Source organism: Chinchilla lanigera, unplaced genomic scaffold (assembly GCF_000276665.1).
Source record: "Chinchilla lanigera isolate Chin_1 unplaced genomic scaffold, ChiLan1.0 scaffold00057, whole genome shotgun sequence".
Classification (NCBI taxonomy): Eukaryota; Metazoa; Chordata; class Mammalia; order Rodentia; family Chinchillidae; genus Chinchilla; species Chinchilla lanigera.
This window is the reverse complement of record NW_004955458.1, coordinates 4158207-4180768: the sequence shown is the minus strand read 5'-3', so window position 1 is coordinate 4180768 and position 22562 is coordinate 4158207. Positions and strand designations below refer to the sequence as shown.

Here is a 22562-nt window from a genome sequence, read left to right as displayed (position 1 = left end):
TCGGCGCTGCCCGGGCTCGGCCCCGCGTCGCGGAGAAGCCCCTGCTCCGCGGACGGGCGGGTGGGGCTGGCGCTCGGCGTGCGGGTTCGAGCTGGCTTCCGGGGGAGAATAAAGAGGGATCCCTTTCCAAGGAAATCCCTCGCTGAGGGGATCCCCGTTTCCGCGGAAGGAAAGGCGACCGCGCGTCCTCGCTTTCTTTTCCGGTGTCCCCAGCTTTCGGGGGAAGGCAGCGCAGTAGCAGGCGTCTTTTGTAGGGCCTTCTCGGAGTGGGGGCTTGTGTCCTTTGGGGGCGGGGGCGGCGCCCACCTCCATCTGTACACGGACGGCCCCTCCCCCAGCCTCCCGCAGGAAGTGGCCGGGAAATGGCAGCTGTGCGTTCTGCTGCTGTGACTCTTGTTGTTTTGAAATGTCCATTTTAATTAGATTTGGTTTCATTTTCTGAGGCTTTCTGGGCAAGCTTGGCTCCTACCGGCCCTGTGACGCGTGAGACTTTTCGCTGAACCCTTGCCCCAGCGGTGGACTTAATTTGTCAACCAAAAGTAGTCCACGGTAGTGGGCTCGCTGACCCTGGTCCCCGTCCGACCTCTCTCGGCGTCTGGGGTTCCCCGCCCCCGCCCCCTTGCGCTGGAGGTCGCAGAGGAACACTCAGTGATCCACCATTAGTGTCCGCCTTCAGTACGAGCGAGGCAGGGTCCCTCGAATAGAGAGCTGCCGTGAGAGCGCTTCTTCGGGTTCTGCTTAGCATGTTAAGTCTGACAGATTCTGTGTTGCACAGTCTCCGAGCAAGTGAGTTGGTGAAGTCAGGAAGGGCATATTCTGAGCAGTGCAGGAAGAGGAGATGGGGAAGGTTTAACTACCATTAAGTTGTCTCAGTCGGGGTGGGGACTCCTGCTCACAGAGTGAGACTGGTGGGCTTGTTCCTCACGGTGATTCTAGCCCAAGGACAGCCTCGCTGGGAATCCTGTTAGTTGACTTAGGTGTTGGAGGTTTTTCCTTCTTCCTAGAGCTGATTAGAGCAGGAGTTTGTCATGTGATTTACTCTTCTGTCCGGGAAAGAACGTCTCTTTTCTTGGAGAATGGTAAGCTTTTCCTCTGTTGAGATTTTCTCTCTGACTTGATAAATTGCGATTTCTCCTGTGGCCTAAAGTGATAGTACTGTATGTCCCCACACGTTTTGTTGCACACCAGGTTTGGTTGGGGACAGGAGTTTGCCACAAGAGTTTAGATTTGAGTGTTCAAGTATGAGCATTTGGACTATCCTAAAAACTGTGTAAGCTTGGCATTTAAACCGTCCCTTAACTATTTTCCAGTTAAAAATCTGCCATCTACTTGTAGATCTGTAGATTAAAATCCGGATCGGAAAGTGGAGTCATTGCTCTTTTCATTGAGTCTGTTAATATTGTGGAGACAGTAAAAACAAGTCCTAATGTCAGGCTTTTTCTTGCTGTGGTAGACTGGCTGGTTCCTTTGCTTTGCTTTCTGGAATGATTTAAGTTTCCCTTTCTTCAGCCTTTGCTTACCTAAATTGGGACCTGACAGAAAAGTAAATTGATTTTTTCCTGTTAGGGTTAAAAGTGAAAAGGTCTGGAGATGTAGTTCAGTGGTGTGAGCCCTCATGAGGCCCGGGGTTCAGTGTCAGCAATACACACATACAAAAACAAAATAAAAACCTAGCGCTCTGGGAGGCTGAGCTGGGCAACTAGGGAGACTCTATCTCAAAGTTTTGTTTTGTTTTTTGGTACCGGGAATCGAACTCAGGACCTTGCGCTTGCCAGGCAGGCGCTTGTGCTATATCCCCAGCTCCTCAAAGTTCTTTTTAAAAAAAATTTTTTTTGAAGAGCTGGGGATGTAGTTCAGTATAAAGATCCTGGGTTCAATCCTCAGTATGTGCCCCCCAAAAAAGATTTACTTTTTATATACCTAGGACTTTGAAATATAGAAAGATATTGAGAAAATACTGACTTTATTTGATACAGTTGAGACAAACCTTTTGTGGTCTTTAATAAAATAGATGCGTTTTTCTACGGAAAAGTAGATTTCTTAATACTAACTGGTCTAAGCTCTCCTTAAAAGAAAAAAATTTGAAATATAGTTTATATGTGCTGACCTCAGCCAATCAGAAGTCTAAAATGCCCTGAGAGGTTTATCTTTTAGTTCTATGGTTCTGGAATCAGGTGCTACCAAGAGAGAAGCAAATCTTGTTAGAGTTCCTGATTTTTGGTTTACTACTTTTGACCTTTCTTTCTAATCTTTGAAGAGGTCAAGGACCAAACTGCTCTATTCTTTTACTACTAAAATTGGATAGATGGGTGTGGTGACACACATCTGTAATCCTAGCAGTTGGGAGGCTGAGGCTGGAGGATCCCAGGAGGTTGAGGTCAGCCTGGATTACATAGTGAGTTCAAGGCCAGCCTGAACTAAAACAGTGAGAACTGAAGAACTAAAAAAATAGTATAGAAGTTAGTAATTGGTGTGTATTTTGTCTTGGTGTGTTGTGTAAAGTGCCACAGTAATGCCAGTTTTTATGTCCTGGGATATAGAGTGAAATATACAATTCTTGAGGTAGTTGCTGAGGCAAATCATCTTCCTGATCTATTTTTTTAGAATATTGGTGTCCTTGCATATCTTATAGCCCAAAATGAATACTTGTTCATCATTTTCTTATATGGATGAGAGGATCTATTTTTCAACAGTTTGTTAGTTTGAATAATTTAAAAACCTTGTCTTCTTTGCAGTGCTCTGTAAATGGTTCTTGTCATGAGCAGTAAAGTAGCATTGGTTTAGTGTTTTGTCCTCCTAAATACAGTCATACCTGTGTGGGTTTCGTTCCAGATCCCAAGAATAACAAAATCTAAGAATGGTCAGGTGACTTTATATGAAATGATATATTATTTGCATCTCTGGTTTTAGTGTCGTGTAGTTTTAGAGACATTTTCTGTTTTCTCACAGTAAAGTAACTAGAAGTATGGCAGAAAATGTAAGTTAGATTACGTGATTCCTTTACAGTGTTTAGTTTAACACATATTTGTAAATTTATGTACCTTGAGGGTTCAGTTAAGTCTTTCAAGACATTTCACCAGTTCAGAGCCTAAAGTTACTGACTTGCTGGGTGTGGTGGAGCACACCTATAATCCCAGCATCCTATAACCCCAGTGCTGGAGTGGGGAGGCTGAGGATCATTGTAAGTTCAAGACCAGCCTGGGCTACAAAGTGAGCTCAAGGCTAGCCTGAACTGCATAGCAAGACCCTGTCACAAAAAAGCAACAACAACAAAAAAAGTTACTGACTTTTTATAATCCTTAATACTTCCCTGTTTCTCAGCCTCATTTTTGACATTTTCTATTTCTTGAAATACATCAAACTTGGGACCTTTTTTTTTCTCTACAAATTTTATCTCTGTGAAGAGTGAAGCTGAATTTTTTGGTTCTCTGAAAATAGGAGCAAAGCCTATATAACCTTTCTTGGATGAGTAAGCTGGTAATAGTAAAAAAAAAAAAAAAAAAAAAAATTAACACCCAGATTTACTCACTTGTTCAGTGCATGAGTAAAAACAAATACTTTTTTTGCTTTTTATGTGCTCGGTGCTAAATTAGGTGCTAGAAACACAGCTGTGGAACCTAATACCCAGTTGATGCTATACAACCTCCATAGTGTAGCAGAAATAAAGATCTTTGTATAAGTTGTATTGAGCAGCCTGGACATGGCAATTTTCTTTACCTGGTCTTCCCTTCTCTCAGTATATAATCCTTCTTCTTTCATCGTCTTCCCCCTGCCTCACTTTGAAGACTTCTCACTAGGAAAGGGGGTTAAGGAAAGGGCATTTTGAAAGAGAATGCCTGCCAGTACATGCTATAGTCTGAGTCAAGAGTTCCAAGGGAAGCTTGTTAACCAGGGTCAAAATGAGCTAGCTATCCTGACTGGAGAAGAGCTCATGTCAGTTTTAAGACTTGGCTCTTGGGACTCTTAGTGGAGGAAGATGACTTAGCCAGGAAGAAGGGTGGGGTTTTTTTTTTTTTTTTTTTTTTCTTTTTCTTTTTGAGGCAGGGTCTCACTGTGCGGTTCAGGCTGGCCTTGAGCTCACTTTGTAGCCCACGCTGGCCTTGAGCTTGCAGTGATCCTCCTGCCTCAGCTCCCGAGTGCTGGGATTACAGGAGTGTGCCACCACCACGCCCGACTGGGATTAGATATCAGAGTCAAAGATCCTTACTTTCAGTATCAGGAACTGGGAGTGGTAAAAACTTGGAATTTCCCCAGGCTGTTGGGGAGCTTTTGTGTTTCCCACCAAGGGTTTCCCAACCTTGGTGCTGAGTCTTGGGCCAAATGGTTCTTTATTGTGGAGAGTTGTCCTCAGTGTTGATGATGCTTGGAGGGAGGCATCCATAGCTTCTGCTTACTAGCTGCTGGTAGCACTTTGACATTACTCAGTGTAGGTAGTGAGTAAAATCACCCCTGGTTGGAAACCTCTGTATTAGAATATGATGGGTAACCCAGATATATAGAGTTGAGAACTAGCCTTCGTAATATTCAGAGTTATAAAGGTAACAGGTAGTGGTATGGTTTACTTACTATACAGTAGAATTTGCCTTTGCTGTTTAGTCAGGATAAACATTTAAAAGTCTGAGCCCACCCTCTCTTCTCAAATTAGAAACCTCCCTCACTTGGAGTTTTGGTGGACTACTGAGAGGAATCAACCAGAGTGCGCCAGGGACTACCAAAGTATCCAGCTGGAGGGTCTTGATGAGTCTCCTCTATTTCTGGGGCTGGCCTTAGAGGCTTGCAGGTTAGAATTGGTTGGGCAGGACACCTGCAATAGTGTCAAATCTGTAATATTTAATGTATAAATTATAAATCTATAATATGTATTGTCAGCCTTTTTTTGTTAAAATCATGTCATAGGCCCACAGAATAGAAGTTTTTTGATTGCAACTGAGAGAAAAGCATCCCATTTGAGCATGTAGTAAGTGCCTTCCTACCTCCAGATTAAGGGGCAATGTCCCTTTTATTTGTTTTGAGACACGGCCTCATGATGTAGCCCAGGCTGACCTTGACCTCATAGTGATCTTCCTGCCTCAGCCTCCTGAGTGCTGGGATTACAGGTATGCACCAGCAACACTGGGGCTCTTAAGAGACCCATCTGTGTACAGCTGGGGTTGGGCTGGGTGCTTGCCTGATTGTACTTCCTGGTCAGGAGAGTTGTCTGCTACTGTGGGGGTTGGGCACTAAGTGATTTTCATTTGGCAAAAATCCTGCTAGTTCAAAGGGAGACACCCTCTTCGGCTTTACTGTTCTTACTAGCACTGGGTTGGAGGACAGAGTTTACCTTCAGGCTTTATTATGAAAAGCATCTTGGGTAGGAAAATAGAAGTGAAATAATCCTGTTTATTGAGAGGAGCTGTTCACATTTTCATTGTGATCCCATATTCAAATAATAGCAGAAATCAAGAGTCAAGTCGGATATAAGGAAATTTGGGTGGATCTTCCCTAGTGAATTATGTCCCATTCTGTTAATGGTTTTAAATTCTATTTTTAGGGGCTGGGGATATAGCTCAGTAGTGCAGGGCCTGCCTAGCAAGAGCAGCATCCTGAGTTTGATTCCCGGTGCAAATTAATTAATATTTCTAGTATATTTAGAGCTTTGGAGTGGATTATCATTTTGTAATGTAAGCATTCTTTTTTTGGTCTTTTTCCGGTACCGGAACCAAACTCTCGACCTTGCGCATGCCAGGCAGGCGCTTTTGCTGCTGAGCTACATTCCCAGCCCCAATGTAAGCATTCTTTTTATACTCTAATAATAATAACTAACATATTGAGTGTTAGTACTTTTATATGGATTTTCTCATTTAATCTTCACAAGCCCTGGAAGTGTGTACTAAAATTTTTCCAGATGACAAAACTTAATCTCACCAAGTTTAAGTAACTTGTCCAAGGTCAGAAAGGTAGTAAATAAGCTGGACATGATGGTGCACGCCTGTAATCCCAGCACTCGGGAGGCTGAGGCAGGAGGATCATTTCGAGTTTGAGGCCAGCCTGGGCTACAAAGTGAGCTTAAGGCCAGCTTGAACTGCATATCGGGACCCTGTCTCATAAAAAAGGTAGTAAATAGTAGAGCTGGGCGATGAACCTAGAGCCTACTGCATTGTGCTGACCTCAGTGAACAGCACAGAGTACTCTGTGTGTCTATGAAGCTTGTAAATGAAGTGATTGTGGTTCCTGTGACCCTTCAGTAGGGGAAGGTGGGGAAGCAGACCAGGCACTAGGTAACTTCCTATTCCTTTTACTTCTCTGATTTCTGTGAGCTGTCCACTTACTGTTACTAGTATGTAATTTATGAGACGGGATATGCTGTGCTTTTCCAGAGCAACAGAGAGAAATTGCTAGTTTCCTTGGGGATTCAGGTAGAGAATGGAAAAATGAGCTGTGGTTCATCATTGAGTAGGAGGGTACAGTCCAGAGTACTTAGGAGGAAAGGGGTGTGTGTGGTTTTTTGGGGGTGTATGTGTGCATGTGTGCATCCCCTCCACCAGATGAGAAACACAGCTGTACGTAAAACTGGGGAACAGGAGAGGTGGATATCAGATGAAAGTGGTTCTCCAAGCATGGCATTTTCAGGATTTCTGAAGTGAACTATTGATTCTCCTTTCTATAGGATGAGCTTTGGAAGGACCCTACCCTATAGATCAGGGAATGAATGAGTTTTCCTTTTTGTCTTTTATTGAGAGGGATGTTTAACTTTATGATGTTTATTTTTCAGATCCCCTACCGTTGAGTGCCATTTAACTGTAATAGGGAAATCCTGGTGAACCATGAGGTCTTCTCTATAGAGATTTTTTTTTTTTCCATTAATGCACAGCAGGTTGAGGTGTGCTATTCATTTAAAAAGGGAAGACAGGAAATCCTATTTGGAATATAAGCGTCTTAAAATTTTTTTTCTTAAATCAGTAAAACACAAAATTACTTTTTATTTCTTTAATTTTAGTTTTTTGTTGTTGTTGTTGTTGGTTTTGAGACAGGGTCTCCCTATGCAGTTTAGGCTGGCCTTGAGCTCACTTTGTAGCCCAGGCTGGTCTCGAACTCCCAACGATCCTCCTGCCTCAGCCTTCAGAGTTGGGGAGTACAGGCTTGCACCACCACACCTGGCCTAGTTATAATTTCTTAAGGCAGAGATAATTATGATAGTCTAGAAAATTCTATAATTATCATGCCATATACTGTTTTATAAAATTCTATAATTACCATGCCATATACTGTTTTATACTGTTTTTTTATACAGGTTTTATAATTCTTGCTCAGAATTATGTTCTTTACACATATGTGGAGTGATCAGAATGTACCGTGAATGTTCAGAATTTTTAAAAAATTATAGTAAAAGGCATTGCCGCTAACTCCCCTCACAATGCTCCCCTTTACTTTGAACACATTGATGCCATCGTTCTTGCCCCTTTTTTGGTGTGTGTGATACTAGTACTTGAACCCAGGGTCTTTTCACTGAGCTACATCTCCAGCCCTTTTTTATTTATCATTTTATTTATTTATTTATTTATGGTACTGGGAATTGAACTCAGGACCTTGCGCTTGCCAGGCAGGTGTTTACGCCACTGAGCTATATCCCCAGCTTATTTATCATTTTAAGATAGGATCTTGCTAAGTCTCTAAGTTGCGCAGGCTGGGCTCAGACTTCCTCCTGCCTCAGCTTCGCAGACTGCTGGAACTACAGGCCTGTGCTACCAGGCCCGGCCACTCTTGCCACTTAGTGAAGCAGTTCTAGAATTGCTTTTGTAAGTGCCTTTGTAAGGTATGATTTTTGTTTGTTTTTTTCCGGTACTGGGAATCAAACTCACGACCTTGTGCTTGCCAGGCAGGTGCTATGCCGCTGAGCTAAATCCCCAGCCCCTTATAAGGTGTGATTAAAAAATATAGTGAATGCTGCTGCCACATACCACGTAACAGAACGGCAGGCACATGAAAACATTACCTGTGTCCTCACCCGCCTTATCCTTATTCACCAGATGTAGCATCATGTGACTTCTAGCTCTTTTCCAAAATCAGAATGATCTTGAAAGATAAATGTTTTGAATTGATTCAGGACATGGAGGCAGCCAGGAAAAAAGAATTGAAAGAGAATTCCCAGAACTGCTTCAGAAAATATTAAGAATGACAGGATAGGTGTGTTTGAGGGGGTTTATGGCAATGTGTCTTTTACTGAAGTATAGACGTTCACTGTATTTTCTGACCTAATACATAACACCTGATGGTGTCTCATTTGCAGTGTGTATTTGCAGCATTGGCCAGTGAGTAGTCATATATTTTCTTCCTCCCTCTATCCTCCCTCCATTCCTCCCTCCCTTCCTTCCTTTTTTCTTTCTCCATCTCTGTCTCTCTCTCTCTGTCTCTGTCTCCCCCCCCAACTCCCCTACCCTCCCTTCAACCCATTCTGAATTTATTCATCTCTTTTTTGGGGGGTGAGGGAGAGGATCTCACTGTGTAGTGCTGACTGGCCTTGAACATGCTTATGTAGCCCAGGCTAGGAGATCCTCCTGCCTCTGCCTCCTGAGTGTTGGGATTACAGGCATATGCCACCATGCCCAGCTACTTCTCTCTTTAGAATTTTGATTAAAACATCACCTGCGATCTATTTATTTACCTTTTCTTGGGAACTTGGTAAATCTTTCTGTGTGCATTGTCTTGCCCTTAAAAACATGGTAACAGGTCTATGGAGCTGCTTTTTCTGCATCAAGACAGATTTTCTCATGATTGAAGTTACAGTGCAGTAGTATACCACAAGTATCGGATTAATGTCAGATTTTACCAGTAATTCTGGCTTCTGCTTCCTGTCTTCTCTCTTCTCTTTGTTCTGTCAAAGTTAAAATTAGTTTTGATCAAGGGCTTTGTTTCTTGTCATTCCTACTATATTATATTTAGCAGAATGAAAGCTTTTTACTCTACTGCCCCTCAGTGAGCCACTGTGCCTCAGAAATAATAAGCATCTCACTATTATCTCCATGACCATTAATATCTAAGCCACAAAACCAAAGTATTAGAAAATTACCATAGTTAGAAATAAAAGCAACAGAAATTTACCACAGTAAAGAGAATAACTAAGTTGCCCAGGCTGTGCTTGAACTTGGGATCGTCCTGTCTCAGCCTCCGTGCGTGCTGGGATTATTGGTATGTACCATCACTCAGCTGACACTTTTTTGAGACAGGGTGTCACTGTGTAGTTCAGATGGGCCTTGAACTCACTTTGTATCCTAGGCTCACCTCAAACTAGCTGCAATCCTCCTGCCTCAGCCTCCAAAGTGCTGGATTACAAGCATGTGCCACCATGCCCAGCTCACCTGACACTCTCCTGTTTCATTGCTGACATTTTTCTGACCTGTGTTCTTGAAGAGCATGCTATTTCTTGTGAATAAGAAGTAGAATAGTGGGGTTGGGTGAGGTAGGAGTTCTGGAGAGAGTGCTCGCCTAGCATATGTGTGTGAGGTCCTAGGTTCATTCCCTCCCCAACATCACAAAATAAAAAAACAGTAGAATATCACTGATTTGTTTTTTTGTGCCATAATTTGTTTACTTTTTACTGAAGTGTATTTTCATTTTCAAATCCATTTATTCATGTAATTGTACTGTCTTCAGATGTTTGGGGCTATGGATGGGATAATAGACAAGCTGCTTCACTCAAGCGTAATAAAGACAAAGTGGGATGTATATAAATATGCTTTTCCTGCCAATACCTCCATCACCACGGCTTCTGGTCACAAATACGACTTGAAGAACTTTTTGTGGATTCTGGGGATGGGCCTTACCTTGAGAAAAACAAAAGATAGAGAATGTTGAACATTAAAGTAGGGGGCTAACATCTAACAGAGCGATAAGGTTGCCTGTGTTGGGTAGACTCCCAGGCTTGTGTGCTGATTATTGTCACTTTTTTTTTTTTAAGTCACTGTAAAGTTAACTGAAAGACTTATTTCTGTAGAATCATTGCCCAGGTTAGGGGCGTATTTCATCCTTTTCTTTCTCAACCTTAAGTAGAGGGAGGGCAGGGGGGACATTCTCTCTAGGAGATTCCTAGTGACATTACCTTGTTTAACCACCAGTATTTTTTCTTCCTCTCTCTCTCCCCTCCCACAGAAATGGAGGCAAACGACCATTTTAACTTTACTGGCCTTCCCCCTGCGCCTGCTGCCTCAGGACTGAGACCCTCTCCCTCAGGGGAGGGCCGCTACACTAACGGGTCCCCCATGAACTTCCCCCAGCAAGGGAAAAGTGAGTGTGAGGCCCACAGGGCCTGGGGAGGGGAATGGGCATCATTTCTTCAGAGCAGACTGATGGGAAGAGATTTGCCTCCACTTTAGGCTAGCGATCCCATAACAACAACTCTTCGCTGCCAGGTAGGGAAGGAGGAAGTGAGTCCAAAGAACTCCAGCTGCCAGAGAGAAATCAGACCTCTAAGAAGTTTTAAGGGTTTATAGAAACAACATTTTTAGTCTTGACTTAAAGTTGAAAGGTATTAGAAGAACATACTGGCTTTTTCATCTTACCTTGTTCTTGTGTTAACACTGTGTGCTGGCTGTTGCTCGGAGTGGTGAGGTGGCTACTGCTGCTGACCACCAGGATATATCCATGCAAAAGAGGTAAAGGATCAGCCTTAAGCTGTTTTTAGAAGTTGGAGAAGCTGTTTCCGGCCAGCACTAGGGGTGAAGAAAGGTAGGAGAAAGTTGGGATGTGTTTTCCTTTTACAGTAGTTTGTAGAGCAGAGAACACAACAGATAGATGGTAGAAGTACCTGTACCACCTCCTGTCCTCGGATAGAAGGTAGGGACAAGGAAGGATATAGCGTGTCCCTAGTTTGCCCAGAGAGAAATTCATAATTCCAGATGGAAGTGCTGCTGCCCTAATTAGGTCTTTTACTGGATATGGTTTCTCAGTTACTCCGTAGCACGACTCTATGAAGTACGTCTTTAATCTTGCTTGGGTTTCAAGTCCTTTATGTTTAGAAGCAGAAAGAAGCCCCCATACTTTCCTTTGTCCCTTCAGCAGAGAAAAATACAGGCTTATATTTGCCACTTATCCTCCTGTCTATTTTCACTGGGTTCCCTCCCTTGCCCCTGTCCCCAGCCTCCTTGTTTCCCTTCACTTGATTGTTATCCATCGTCCCAGAGGGTGCCAGTGGTGTTGAGAACTGAACTCTGCAGCACTGGTCATGCAGAGATTTTTACCCCCTGCATGTTACCGTCCAGAGCCTATAGGGAGGGATAAGCCCAGCCTTCCGAGCTGAAATCTTGTCACTGTGGTGACTGCAAATTCTATTCTTAGCTCAGCACAAAGTGCTGGATCTGCATGTGCCAGTGAGGTGGAGGCTGTCCCTTCTGGTGCCACTGTGGGGCCAAATAGGCACTGGGGTGAGGGGTACCTAGAAAACGTAGTCATGCCCCTCTAAGGGAAGAATTCCTCTAGGGAGGGAGAGGAGGAAGAGTGCGAGTCACTGTAGGGAGTCTGCAGACAGCTTCACTTAGTGAAAAGGGAGCAGCAGCAGCCAGCTCACTGCTGGTGGCTCCCATGGTGCCCCCTACTCAGCAGTCTCAGCAGCAGTTGCTAAGCTCACATTCAGGAGCATCTGGGTTTTGTGTTCCCCAGAGACCTAAAAGCTAAATATAACAGGGGGACTCCCCCTCCTGTTCACCTTCCCTTTTTCTAGTCAGTCCTATTACATTGGGGTTCTTTTGATAGAATTGTATGTATATCCATAACTGATCCTTTTCTCTCCTTCTCTGCCAGGTTTGAATGGGGATGTGAATGTTAATGGCTTATCTACTGTATCTCACACTACTACTTCAGGGATTTTGAACTCTGCTTCCCACTCCTCCAGCACCTCACACCTCCATCACCCCAATGTGGCCTATGACTGTCTCTGGAACTACTCACAGTACCCATCTGCCAATCCTGGCAGCAACCTCAAGGACCCACCCCTTCTCTCCCAGTTCTCGGGGGGACAGTACCCACTCAACGGCATTCTTGGGGGCAGCCGACAGCCTTCATCCCCAAGTCACAACACTAACCTTCGAGCTGGGAGCCAAGAGTTCTGGGGCAACGGCACCCAGAGCCCGATGGGGCTTAACTTCGACTCACAGGAACTGTATGATTCCTTTCCTGACCAGAATTTTGAGGTGATGCCCAATGGACCCCCAGGTTTTTTCACCTCCCCACAGACTTCTCCTATGTTGGGATCTAGTGTCCAGACCTTTGCGCCTTCCCAGGAGGTAGGCAGTGTGATCCACCCTGATGAGGCAGCAGAAAAGGAGCTGACTTCGGTCGTGGCAGAGAACGGCACTGGCTTGGTAGGCAGCCTGGAGCTGGAAGAAGAGCCACCAGGTATAACTGGGTCTTTGAGCTGGATGGGGAGAGGGAATGTGGAGCTGTGGGAGACAGTGGCTTTTGGAGGTGAGGAAAACTTGTCTTCCCAGCTCTCTGCAGTGGAGGCTGATTTGCATGTTGGTGATTAGCAGAGCCAAGTGGCTGGTGTTTTTGTGGCTGCAGCACCAGCTCGAGAGTGGGAGTACACATTATTTCAAGCTCATGCAGAGCTGCTGGCCTGGAGAGGGCAGGTGGGCGAGTCTCAAACAGCCCCAACAGATACTCTGCATCAAGAAAAGCTTCTTCCACAACATGAAAGAGTTAGGATATTAGCAGTAGGCAATGAGGCCCTTTTGACTAAGGCATGACCAAGTAAGTGGTTGCTAAAGTCAGCTGAGCCCTAGTTGTGATTGGCATGTGAAGGATGGAAAGAAGCAAGCAGAATATACCGTTGCTTATGTACTCAATTTTACTTCTTTTTTATTGTTAGCAGTAGTACTACATGTGACAAAGCCTCTCATAATTTCCCTCAAAAGATCAACTTGCAAAGGGATTCCCAGTATAAGGGGGACCATCCTATAAAATCATAGGATGTGTTCCCTCTGTTCCTATTCATTGGAGAAGATGTCTGCGAACATGACTGGGTTCTTGTCTCAGATCCCTCACTCCTTTCCCCTCTCTTTCCCTGCTGCAGGATTGATTTTATCCACACATCTCTACCCATTTAGAGTGTCCTGATGTGATTAGTTCACAACATAGAACTGGCACCCTAGCAGCAATATATTTTGAGTGAATGAACATCCTTGTAGCACAGTTTAACTACTTGGTATAGCTAAATGAAGTAGTTGAAGGTACTGATTTTGACTTTTGTTCTCTCCTGGAATTCCCTAGAACTAAAGATGTGTGGCTACAATGGTTCTGTCCCCTCTGTGGAGTCATTACACCAAGAGGTCTCAGTCCTGGTTCCTGACCCCACAGTAAGCTGTTTAGATGACCCTTCACACCTTCCTGATCAACTAGAAGACACTCCGATCCTCAGTGAAGACTCTCTTGAGCCCTTTGACTCTCTTGCACCAGGTGGGCTAAGGCTGGGTCTTTCACTTACAAGCAGAGGGTAGCCAGTTTCTGCCACCTGGAAGAGAAAGTAAACCAGGGAACATGTGAGGGAGTCTGGGGTGTTGAGGCTTCCGTATAATCCAGTGGCAGACCACAGTTATGTGCCCCTGGCCTGGCTGGGCCAGCTGCCCTCTGAGCTGAATTGGTTCATTTCCCAAGTTCTTTCCCAGTGTTCATTTTGGCCAAGAGCCCTGAGCTGTAATAATTCACTGAATATGTACTTAACCAGCACACAGTTGGGCTATTTGGGTTCTCACTTAACTAGAAAGAAGACATTTGCCAATGAACAATAATTTTTTACCACACTAATGTATAGGAAAGGCATATTTTATGATAAATACTATAACTTTGCAAGGTTCTATGGTCAATGCTTTTTCACTTTTCATGTCAGATTTTTTGTTTTTTGTTTTTTGTGGGTTTTTTTTTTTTTTTTGCGGTACTGGGGATCAAACTCACGAACTTGTGCTTGCCAGAGGCACTTATGCCACTGATCTATAGCCCCAGCCCCATACGTCAGAAAGTTTATGATGGGGCTGGGGATATAGCTCAGCGGCACAGCGCCTGCCTGGCAAGCGTGAGGTCGTGAATTCGATTCCCGGTACCAGGAAAAAAAAAAAAAAAAGAAAGAAAAAAAGTTTATGATCTTTACAGTGTAATGACTTTACTCTGGTATTTTTTTTTTTTGTTTTTTTCCTCCTGTACTGGTATTTAACCCACAATCTTCTTGTGAAGCTATATTCCCAGTGCCCTAAGTGTGCAGCCCCAGCCCTCCACTTTTTTGTAAATTTTGACACAGGGCCTCCTTAAGTCACTAAGTTGCCCATATTGAGTTCAAAGTTGTAATCCTCCTCCCTCAGCCTCCCAGAGTGCTGGGATTACAGGTGTGCACCAACATGCCTGGCCAGTTCTTTTAAAGTGCTGTATATTGTGTATTTTCCCTAATTTAATTTTAGAAAGAATCTGCACCCTGTGAAACTAGAACTGGACTTTGAGACAGGGTCTTGCTATATAGTCCAGGCTGGCCTTAAACTTGTGGTTGGTGATCTTCCTGCCTCAGCCTTCCAAGTGCTGGGATTATAGACATATTCTATTACCTGTGGCCTAGAATCGAGTATTTTTCAGGCCAGTTTTGTTTTGGTTTATTTATTATTATTATTTTTTAATGGCTGGGATTGACGTGAGGACCTTTGCACTGAACTGTATATTCTGTTTGTCTGTCTTATCTGTCTGTCTGCCTTTCTTTTTCTTTCTTCCTTATCTACCTACCTACCTACCGATATGGTGTGGTCCCCCCCACCGTACCAGGAATTGAATTCACTACCTCGCACTTGCCAGGCAGGCACTATGCTGCTGAACTAAATCCCTAGCCCCCTGTTAGGGTCTTGCTAAGTCACTAAATTGCCTAAGTTGGGCTCTTAATTTGAAATCCTCCTGCCTCAGCCTCCAAGAATGCAGAGATTACAGGCATATATCACCACCAAGCCAGTATTTCTTTTTCCATTTTTTGGGGGGTGAGATGATCATACCGGGAATCAAGCTTAGGACCTCGCGCTTACCAGGCAGGCGCTGCGCCACTGAGCTAGATCTCGCTGCCCAAGCTAGTATTTCTTGAGGAAATCTTGCTTTCTAATTTTTCCTTAGTAGCCTGCTGATTTTTTTCTTCCACCCCATATACAGAGCCAGTGAGTGGAGGACTTTATGGTATAGATGACACAGAACTGATGGGTGCAGAGGACAAGCTCCCTCTTGAGGATAGTCCTGTGATCTCTGCCCTTGATTGCCCTTCCCTCAATAATGCCACTGCCTTCAGTCTCCTGGCCGATGACAGCCAAACCTCAGCTTCTATCTTTGCCAGCCCTGCTTCTCCACCCGTCTTAGGGGAGTCTGTTCTGCAAGGTAAGTGAGGAGAGGCAGGACAAGAAGAAGTTCTTGACCTGCAAAAAAATGAGAGAATAGGTTCCCCATAGCTAGGGTGGTAGAAATAGGTAGGAAGTCTGTAGGAGTACCTGGCGGGAGCTTGAGGGCTTATGGGGCAGTATACTGCCCCTCTTAGTGAGACTAAGAAAGGCATGGACCACTGTACTCTTTCCTGTGTCCTCAGTCCAGAAGAACTGGTGAGCCTTGCGATTTGCAGGGTGGAGGCCAGATACCTTCCTGTCCTGGCTTCAGATAAAAGATACTTACATAATTAGAGTAGAAGTTTTGCCCTTTATCCTTTATAAATATTTGGGGGAGTAAAACCAGAGTTGCTTTCTCAAACCCTAGGACAAAGCCCTTAAGTAGCCATGTTTAGCTGAATCTAGACTTGATTAAATAGATTGTTTGATGGGATGCCATTTTTCCTTTACTCACTCTGTCCCCTTGGGTCCTAGATAACAGCTTTGACCTGAATAATGGCAGCGATGCTGAACAGGAAGAAATGGAGACTCAGGGTTCAGACTTCCCACCAACCCTGACCCAGCCACCCCCTGAGCAGTCATCCACGATTCAAATTCAGCTACATCCGGTAGCCTCACCAGCACTCTCACCAACAGCCTCCCGGGCAGCCTCCCCGGATGTCTCCCTGTCAGTTTCTCCAGCAGCTTCTCCGCGTCTCTCCCCAGCGGCTTGCCCAGTGGTCTCACCCAGCTCCTCAGCAGTCCTCCCAGCAGTCTCTGCGGAAGTTGCCTTGACAGTTCCAGTGAGCTCCCCAAAACCCTGCCCTGTAACTTCCCCAGCTTCTGCCTCCCCAGCAAATAAAGATGTCAGCAGCTTCCATGAAGACCTGGAAGAGATCACGGGAGAAGCAGTGACTACTTCTGGTAGTGGTAAGTGTCCAGATTCTGTTTGACCTCTGACTGGTTCCCAGAAAAGTGTGTTACAACTGGGTATGATACATGCATGTAATCTCGATGCTCTGAGAGGCTGAGACAGGAAGATCACAAGTTCAAACCCAGTCAGAGTGACTTAGCAATACTTTGTCTCAAAATAAATTTTTAAAAGGCTAGGAATGTAGCTCAGTACACAGGCCTTCAATTCAGCCCCCAGTACACTGAGAGTTGGTGGGGTGAGAGTGGGAAGGGAGGGAGTAGTTGCTCCTGCTGCATGTATATCAGCCTTCCTCCACTAGCCTGGTTTTTTTTTTGTTTGGTTTTGGTTTTTGGTTTTTGTTTCCGGTTCCAGGAATCAAACTCAGGACCTTGCGCTTGCCAGGCAGGCACTGTGCCGCTGAGCTAAATCCCCAGCCCCTAGCCTGTTATTTTAATACTGTTCTTGGGCTCCTAACCTGGGTATCCCATCTTCCTTCCAAGCTGATGTCCTGAGGAGACGCATTGCTACTCCAGAAGAAGTTCGTCTTCCCCTCCAACATGGGTAAATGCTCTAGGTTGTTACATGCATTGACCTGGAATAATGCATGACTATAGGAACAGGGGAGCTCCTCTTTCCTTAGTTTGGGGAGAAATTGGCTAGATAGGGGTAGATAACAGGGTAGTTATCTGTAATTATAGTGTTCCTTGGCATAGGATTCCTAGATTTTGCTTCTCGGGGTCTTATGATGACTCAGCCATGATCAAGGGCTCCAGCTGTTTTCTTTGCCAAACCCTGAGTCTCAGATACCCAAACTAGCTGCCTTGCCCAGCTTCGTAGAGCAGAGGTCGTAATGAGTGGCTTATGAACAATGAATCGGGGTAGTTTTGTTATGGTGGTGGGTTTTGTTGTACCGCTCTCTGGAGAGATAAACACTGTGACAGTAAGTTAATTAGAATAGCCAGCCAGCGGACAGTAGAGCTTTGTGGAAGTAGCTACCTTGCCTTGTCTTCCCCACTCCAGCCCCTCTAGGCTGCTTATAGTCACCAAGGCTGAGTATTATGACTTACAGTATGAAAGAGAGGGAAAGCTTAGACTTAACAGGAATCTGACTCAGAACATGGAGTTCTTAAGGAAACCCTGGCCTGCTAAGTCATTTCATGGAGTCAGCAGGGAGTTCACTCTTCAGCCTGCCTCCCCACCTCTTTCTTCTACCCTTACTCCCCTAGGTTTTTCTCCTTTACTGGCAGTTCAGTACAGTTGCCCTGAATGATATGTGGGAGGGGTTTCTGGCTGTTCATTTCACAGACTTTGTAGGTGGAGGTCTTTTGAGGCTCACTTTTTTTTTTATGGGGGGGTGCGCCAGGAATCAAACTCAGGACCTTAAGGTGCTGTGCCTCTGAGCTATATCCCTGGCCTTAGAGGTCTTTCTAGGCTTGTATGGTTTAATGTACTACTTTCCTCCTGCGGTGTTTGTGGGAACTCAGTTCGGCTTTTTAGTCAAGTTCATCTCCTATGCTGCTTTCGCATCTGCATGCAGTACTAGCGAGACGGATATGGGAGGGTCATCTGCTCAGTGGGCTTGGCTCCTGGGTGGCTTGGAAGTGGGTAGGGTGTGACCTGGTGGCAGGGCCCATGTGCTTCTCTGGCAGGTGGCGGAGAGAGGTGCGCATCAAGAAGGGCAGCCATCGATGGCAGGGGGAGACCTGGTATTACGGCCCCTGTGGGAAGAGGATGAAACAGTTCCCAGAAGTGATCAAGGTAACACAGCCTTTAGGGGTGTTTTTAAAGGTAGCGCACACTCCTTTCTGAGCGTCATGATGCAGCTTGGCATTACCTACTCTGGGGCCTATTGTGCTTGTGCCAGTCCCAGCCAGAGACACAGTTAAGACTCACTAACATTGATTAACTTCCTTCTTTCAGTACCTGAGCCGCAATGTGGTACACAGTGTGCGTCGTGAGCACTTCAGCTTCAGCCCTCGCATGCCTGTTGGAGATTTCTTTGAAGAGAGAGACACACCAGAGGTGCTGGCCTAAGGGTTAAATATATTTTGTTCCCTGAAAGAGTTGATGGGCAAGCTGCAGCCTCTTCTTGTGGAGTTTGGAACTTGGGGGGGCCTTAAATGGTTTAGAGAGTCTAGTGGACTTCGCTATTGTAACAGTCTTCCTGCCACCTTAGGGCCTACGGTGGGTTCAGCTCTCAGCAGAAGAGATTCCATCCAGGATTCAAGCAATTACTGGCAAACGGGGTCGACCTCGAAACAACGAGAAGGCAAAGAGCAAGGAAGTCCCCAAGGTGAAACGGGGCCGAGGTCGGCCCCCCAAGGTCAAAATCCCCGAGCTAATCAATAAGACAGACAACCGTCTCCCAAAGAAACTGGAGGCCCAAGGTATAGTAGCATGTTTTACTTCGAGATTCTGCGTATCTGAAATGTTACTAAATTGCTAATACCAGGGTTTCCGAAGCGTTTGACTGATATGTGGGAAGAATTTCAATCAGCTTCTCCTTGTAAGATAACATCAGGGTCCCAGCACTTTGGGTACTTGCTTTGCAGTCAGTTTCTTCCTGGAATTGGTCTTATTAATGAAGCCTTATGTCTCCAGATGTATTACATTCCTCAGAGGGGAGGATTTCTATATTTCCATGCCCTGTCCTACCTGTTTTTTGGTTCTTTATTTATACTGATGTCATTTGTTCACTCTTCCTCAACCACTGTCATGGAGATTTCACAATTCACATGTCAGTTCAAAAGCTAATTGGTACTACTTTAGTGGGATGGATGGGGGAGAGTGTCTTAAGTTTTTTCAGTAAGTATTGCGTTTACCCTGTGTGAAAATGTGAACAAATGTTGTTTTCTTCTTCCAATTCAGAGTTTTACCTCTACCATCTTCTGACTGCATGACCTAGAACAAGTCTCATATCTTCCTTTTTTCTTTGAGACAGGGTAGTTCAGGTTGGCCCTAAACTCACTATGTAGTCTGGGTTGGCTTCAAACTCCCTGTTGTACCTTCTGTCTCGTCGTCTTTTTGCTTTTACTCATCTTTGCTTTATCTTCCTCGCTCAGCGTTTCCTCCTACTTCAGCCTCCTGAGTGCTACCATGTCCAGATGAATGCCTTATTTTAAGAGAATTCTTAAGTAGTTCATTTGCCCGTATGTGTCTGACTGAGGATTGCCTTCTACATAAATGGTAATATTTCTATAACAGAAACAAAAGAATAGGTGCTCTCCGGTCAAAAATATTACACAGTACCCAGAACTGTGCCTCAGTATTTAGTCTTCCAGAGTAAAGAAATTCAGTTTGTTTGGTGGAGCCAGAAGACAGAAGAGCTGAGCATAAGCAGCAGTGTGTTGGTGCTGATCTGACTGAAGTGTGTCACTGCCCTGCCACCACCTGACACCCTCTTCCCTGGCAGCTTGGCTCTCTGGCTCCGCTCTCAGCCCTTGCTGCACTAAAATCAGTCCATGCATTGCTGCACTTGTCAGATAGCCTGGGAGGGAGAAGCTACAAGGCTGTTCTATTGCTGTGGCCTCTTTCGTTAGCCAGACCGCGTCCAAAGCAGTGCATTTGGAGACAAGGGCTGCTGCCGCTGGGCAGGAAGTCCCATTTGAGTTCTTTGTGCCCCTCTCCTACATTTTTCCCCCCACTATTTTATTATGTATACCTAAAAACAAAACACATAGATGTGGTGGTATACCCTGTAATCTCATAATTCTGGGAACCTGAGGCAGAAGGATAGAAAGTTTGAGCCCAGCCTGGGCAATTTGACAGTTTAATGAGACCCTATCTCAAAGTAAAAAAGGACTGGTTCTGGGCATGACGGCTCATGCTTGTTAATTCCAGCACTTAGGAGGCTGAAGCAGGAGGGTCACTGAGAGAATGAGACCCTGTCACAAAACAGAAAAATGGACCGGCACATGTAGCTCAGTGTGATGGCCCTGTGTTCAGCCCCCAGTACCAGAACTCAGAAATTTAAATTTAAAAAAAGGAAAAAGCCAGGTGTGGTGGTACATGCCTATAATCTCAGCACCAGGGAGGCTGAGGTAGGAGGATCTCCAAGTTGGAGGCCAACCTGGGCTATATAGTAAGTTTAGCGGGCTGGGGATTTAGCACAGTGGCAAAACCACCTGCCTGGCAAGTGCAGGGTTATGAGTTCGATTCCTGGTACCGGAAGAAAAACAAAACTACATAGTAAGTTTAAGACCAACCTGAAGGTACATAGCAAGTCCCTCCCTCAAACAAAACAAAACAAAACAAAAAACTGCATTTTTCAAGGACTTACTTGAGAGGCCAGCGTTGTAACAGCATGTGGTGCCCGGGTGCCAAAGAGCCATCTTTTTGCCTCACTCATGTCATTTTTCTTTACAGAAACATTGACTGAGGAAGATAAAGCAAAGATGAGTAAAAGCAAAAAGAAGATGAAGCAGAAGGTACAGAGGGGAGAGTGTCAGGCTCCTACCCAAGGGCAGGTGAGGGACACCAGTGGGCTTACTTTCCCTACGACTTCATCTTTTTTTCCATCTCCCACATCTGTTGCCCCCTGCATAGCACAACATACTCATTGCCCTGAACTCTCTTGGGCTTGGTTTAGCAAATTGGGCTTATTCAAGAACAATGCAAGGGGCTGGGGATTTAGCTCAGCGGCACAGTGGTTGCCTGGCAAGCGCAAGGTCATGAGTTTGATGCCCGGTACCGGAAGAAAAACAAAAAACAAAACAAAACAAAACAAAAGAACAGTGTGGGCATCTGTAGGGAGAGAGAATTAATCCATTGCCATCCCCTTATCATTCTATCTCCCACCTCTCCTCCCCAGCACCCTTGTTTGTTTTTGAATCCTAGCCCAAGCAGAGATGCTTTCAGGGTTTCAGGACAAATGACTTCCCTTATGGTTTACAGGCCAAAAACAAGCGGAAACCGGAGACCAAGAGCTTAAAACAGAAGGATGCCAAGAAGAAACTGAAGGTAGGTGCAGCGAGGTCCACGCTCGCTGAGGCTGAATTTTTTTGGAACCGGGAATCGAACTCAGGACCTCGCACTTGCCAGGCAGGTGCCATGCCACTGAGCTACATCCCCAGCCCCACTGAGGCTAATTTTAAAGCCACCGAACCTGCTTTGCAAGATGAGTGTGGCAGTTTGATTTCTGGGCTCTGAGGCTGGAGGGCCGGGGGCCTAGGAAGGATGGTGAGTGATATCATTGTCATCTTTGCTTCCTGTCTCCCTTGATGGGTAGGCTGAGAAAGAAAAGATAAAGATAAAGCAGGAAAAACTGAAGGAAAAAGTGAAGAAGGAAAAGAAAGAGAAGGTAAAAATGAAGGAGAAGGATGAGGTGGCCAGAGCCAAGCCAGCTTGTAAAACAGAAAAGACCCTGACTAGCCAGAGACGCCTGGAGGAACGGCAGAGGCAGCAGATGATCTTGGAGGAGATGAAGAAGCCCACAGAGGATATGTGTCTAGCTGACCACCAGGTAGTGGGGGGAGAAAATGGTTCTAGGGTCACAGGGGAGGGGCCGTTTGTGGGGACATCTCTACTATAGGGAGGACCTCATGGAGAGCCTTATGGCTGCCTCCTGCTGAGTCCTAACAAGACACTCCCACTTCCATCCCTCCAGCCCCTGCCTGAGTTCACACGCATCCCTGGTTTGACGCTGCCCAGTAGGGCTTTCTCAGACTGCTTGACCATTGTGGAATTCCTGCACAGCTTCGGCAAAGTGCTGGGCTTTGACCCTACCAAAGATGTGCCTAGCCTGGGGGTCCTGCAGGAGGGACTCCTGTGTCAGGGTGACAGCTTGGGCAAGGTGCAAGACCTGTTGGTACGGCTCCTAAAGGCTGCGCTGTATGATCCTGGGTTGCCGTCCTACTGCCAGGTGAGCTCTCCTGGGCAGGCGGGAGGGCTTGGGGTGCAGTGCTTTCTCTCTGCTTTTCTTTCTCTTTAAGGACACTGAGAGACACTAAAGTGATGAGAAGAGAGGGGGATGTTGTTTCTTCCCATTTCTGTTTTCCTTATATTCTCCCGTTTCTTTTTCTTCCTGACACCTTATGTTGTTTCGATTTCCTGTGTCTTAATCTTTTTTTTTCTGTTTTGTTATATAGGGTCTCACTATATAGTTTAGGCTGGCCTTGAACTCATTACTTACATGCCCAGGATGTCCTCGAACTTGCCACAATCCTGCCTCAGCCTCCCAAGTGCTAGGATTACAGGCGCCACACCTGGCATTAATCCTTTTTTTTTCCACACTTTTTTCTTTCATCTTGTTTTAGAAACTTTCTTCTTTTCTTATTTTTCTACCTTAACCTGGTAGTTTTCTCCCAGGT

General features: G+C 45.3%; 1 protein-coding gene and 1 long non-coding RNA gene across 6 annotated transcripts in view; one reads left to right on the top strand and one right to left on the bottom strand.

Annotated features, from left to right (window-relative positions):
- Baz2a (bromodomain adjacent to zinc finger domain, 2A) overlaps positions 1–22562 on the top strand; it is a 37038-nt gene that overhangs the window by 5879 nt on the left and 8597 nt on the right. For 3 of the 5 annotated variants that reach the window (XM_005397322.2, XM_005397321.2, XM_005397324.2), the window contains 13 exons: positions 10126–10260; positions 11773–12366; positions 13240–13425; positions 15142–15360; positions 15837–16271; positions 16755–16815; positions 17904–18012; positions 18175–18276; positions 18431–18641; positions 20620–20720; positions 21148–21213; positions 21482–21715; positions 21860–22114. In XM_005397322.2, coding sequence (XP_005397379.1) covers positions 10126–10260; positions 11773–12366; positions 13240–13425; positions 15142–15360; positions 15837–16271; positions 16755–16815; positions 17904–18012; positions 18175–18276; positions 18431–18641; positions 20620–20720; positions 21148–21213; positions 21482–21715; positions 21860–22114 — 2708 coding nt within the window. Of the gene's footprint in view, positions 1–5725; positions 5766–10125; positions 10261–11772; positions 12367–13239; positions 13426–15141; positions 15361–15836; positions 16272–16754; positions 16816–17903; positions 18013–18174; positions 18277–18430; positions 18642–20619; positions 20721–21147; positions 21214–21481; positions 21716–21859; positions 22115–22562 lie in introns of all 5 variants that reach the window. The other 2 variants (XM_013520867.1, XM_013520868.1) reach the window with 2 other exon arrangements.
- Positions 9560–11731, bottom strand: LOC106149952. The gene is made up of 2 exons (XR_001236445.1): positions 10536–11731; positions 9560–9800 (listed from the first exon to the last, which is right to left on the bottom strand). It is a non-coding gene; the product is annotated as an uncharacterized LOC106149952 (long non-coding RNA).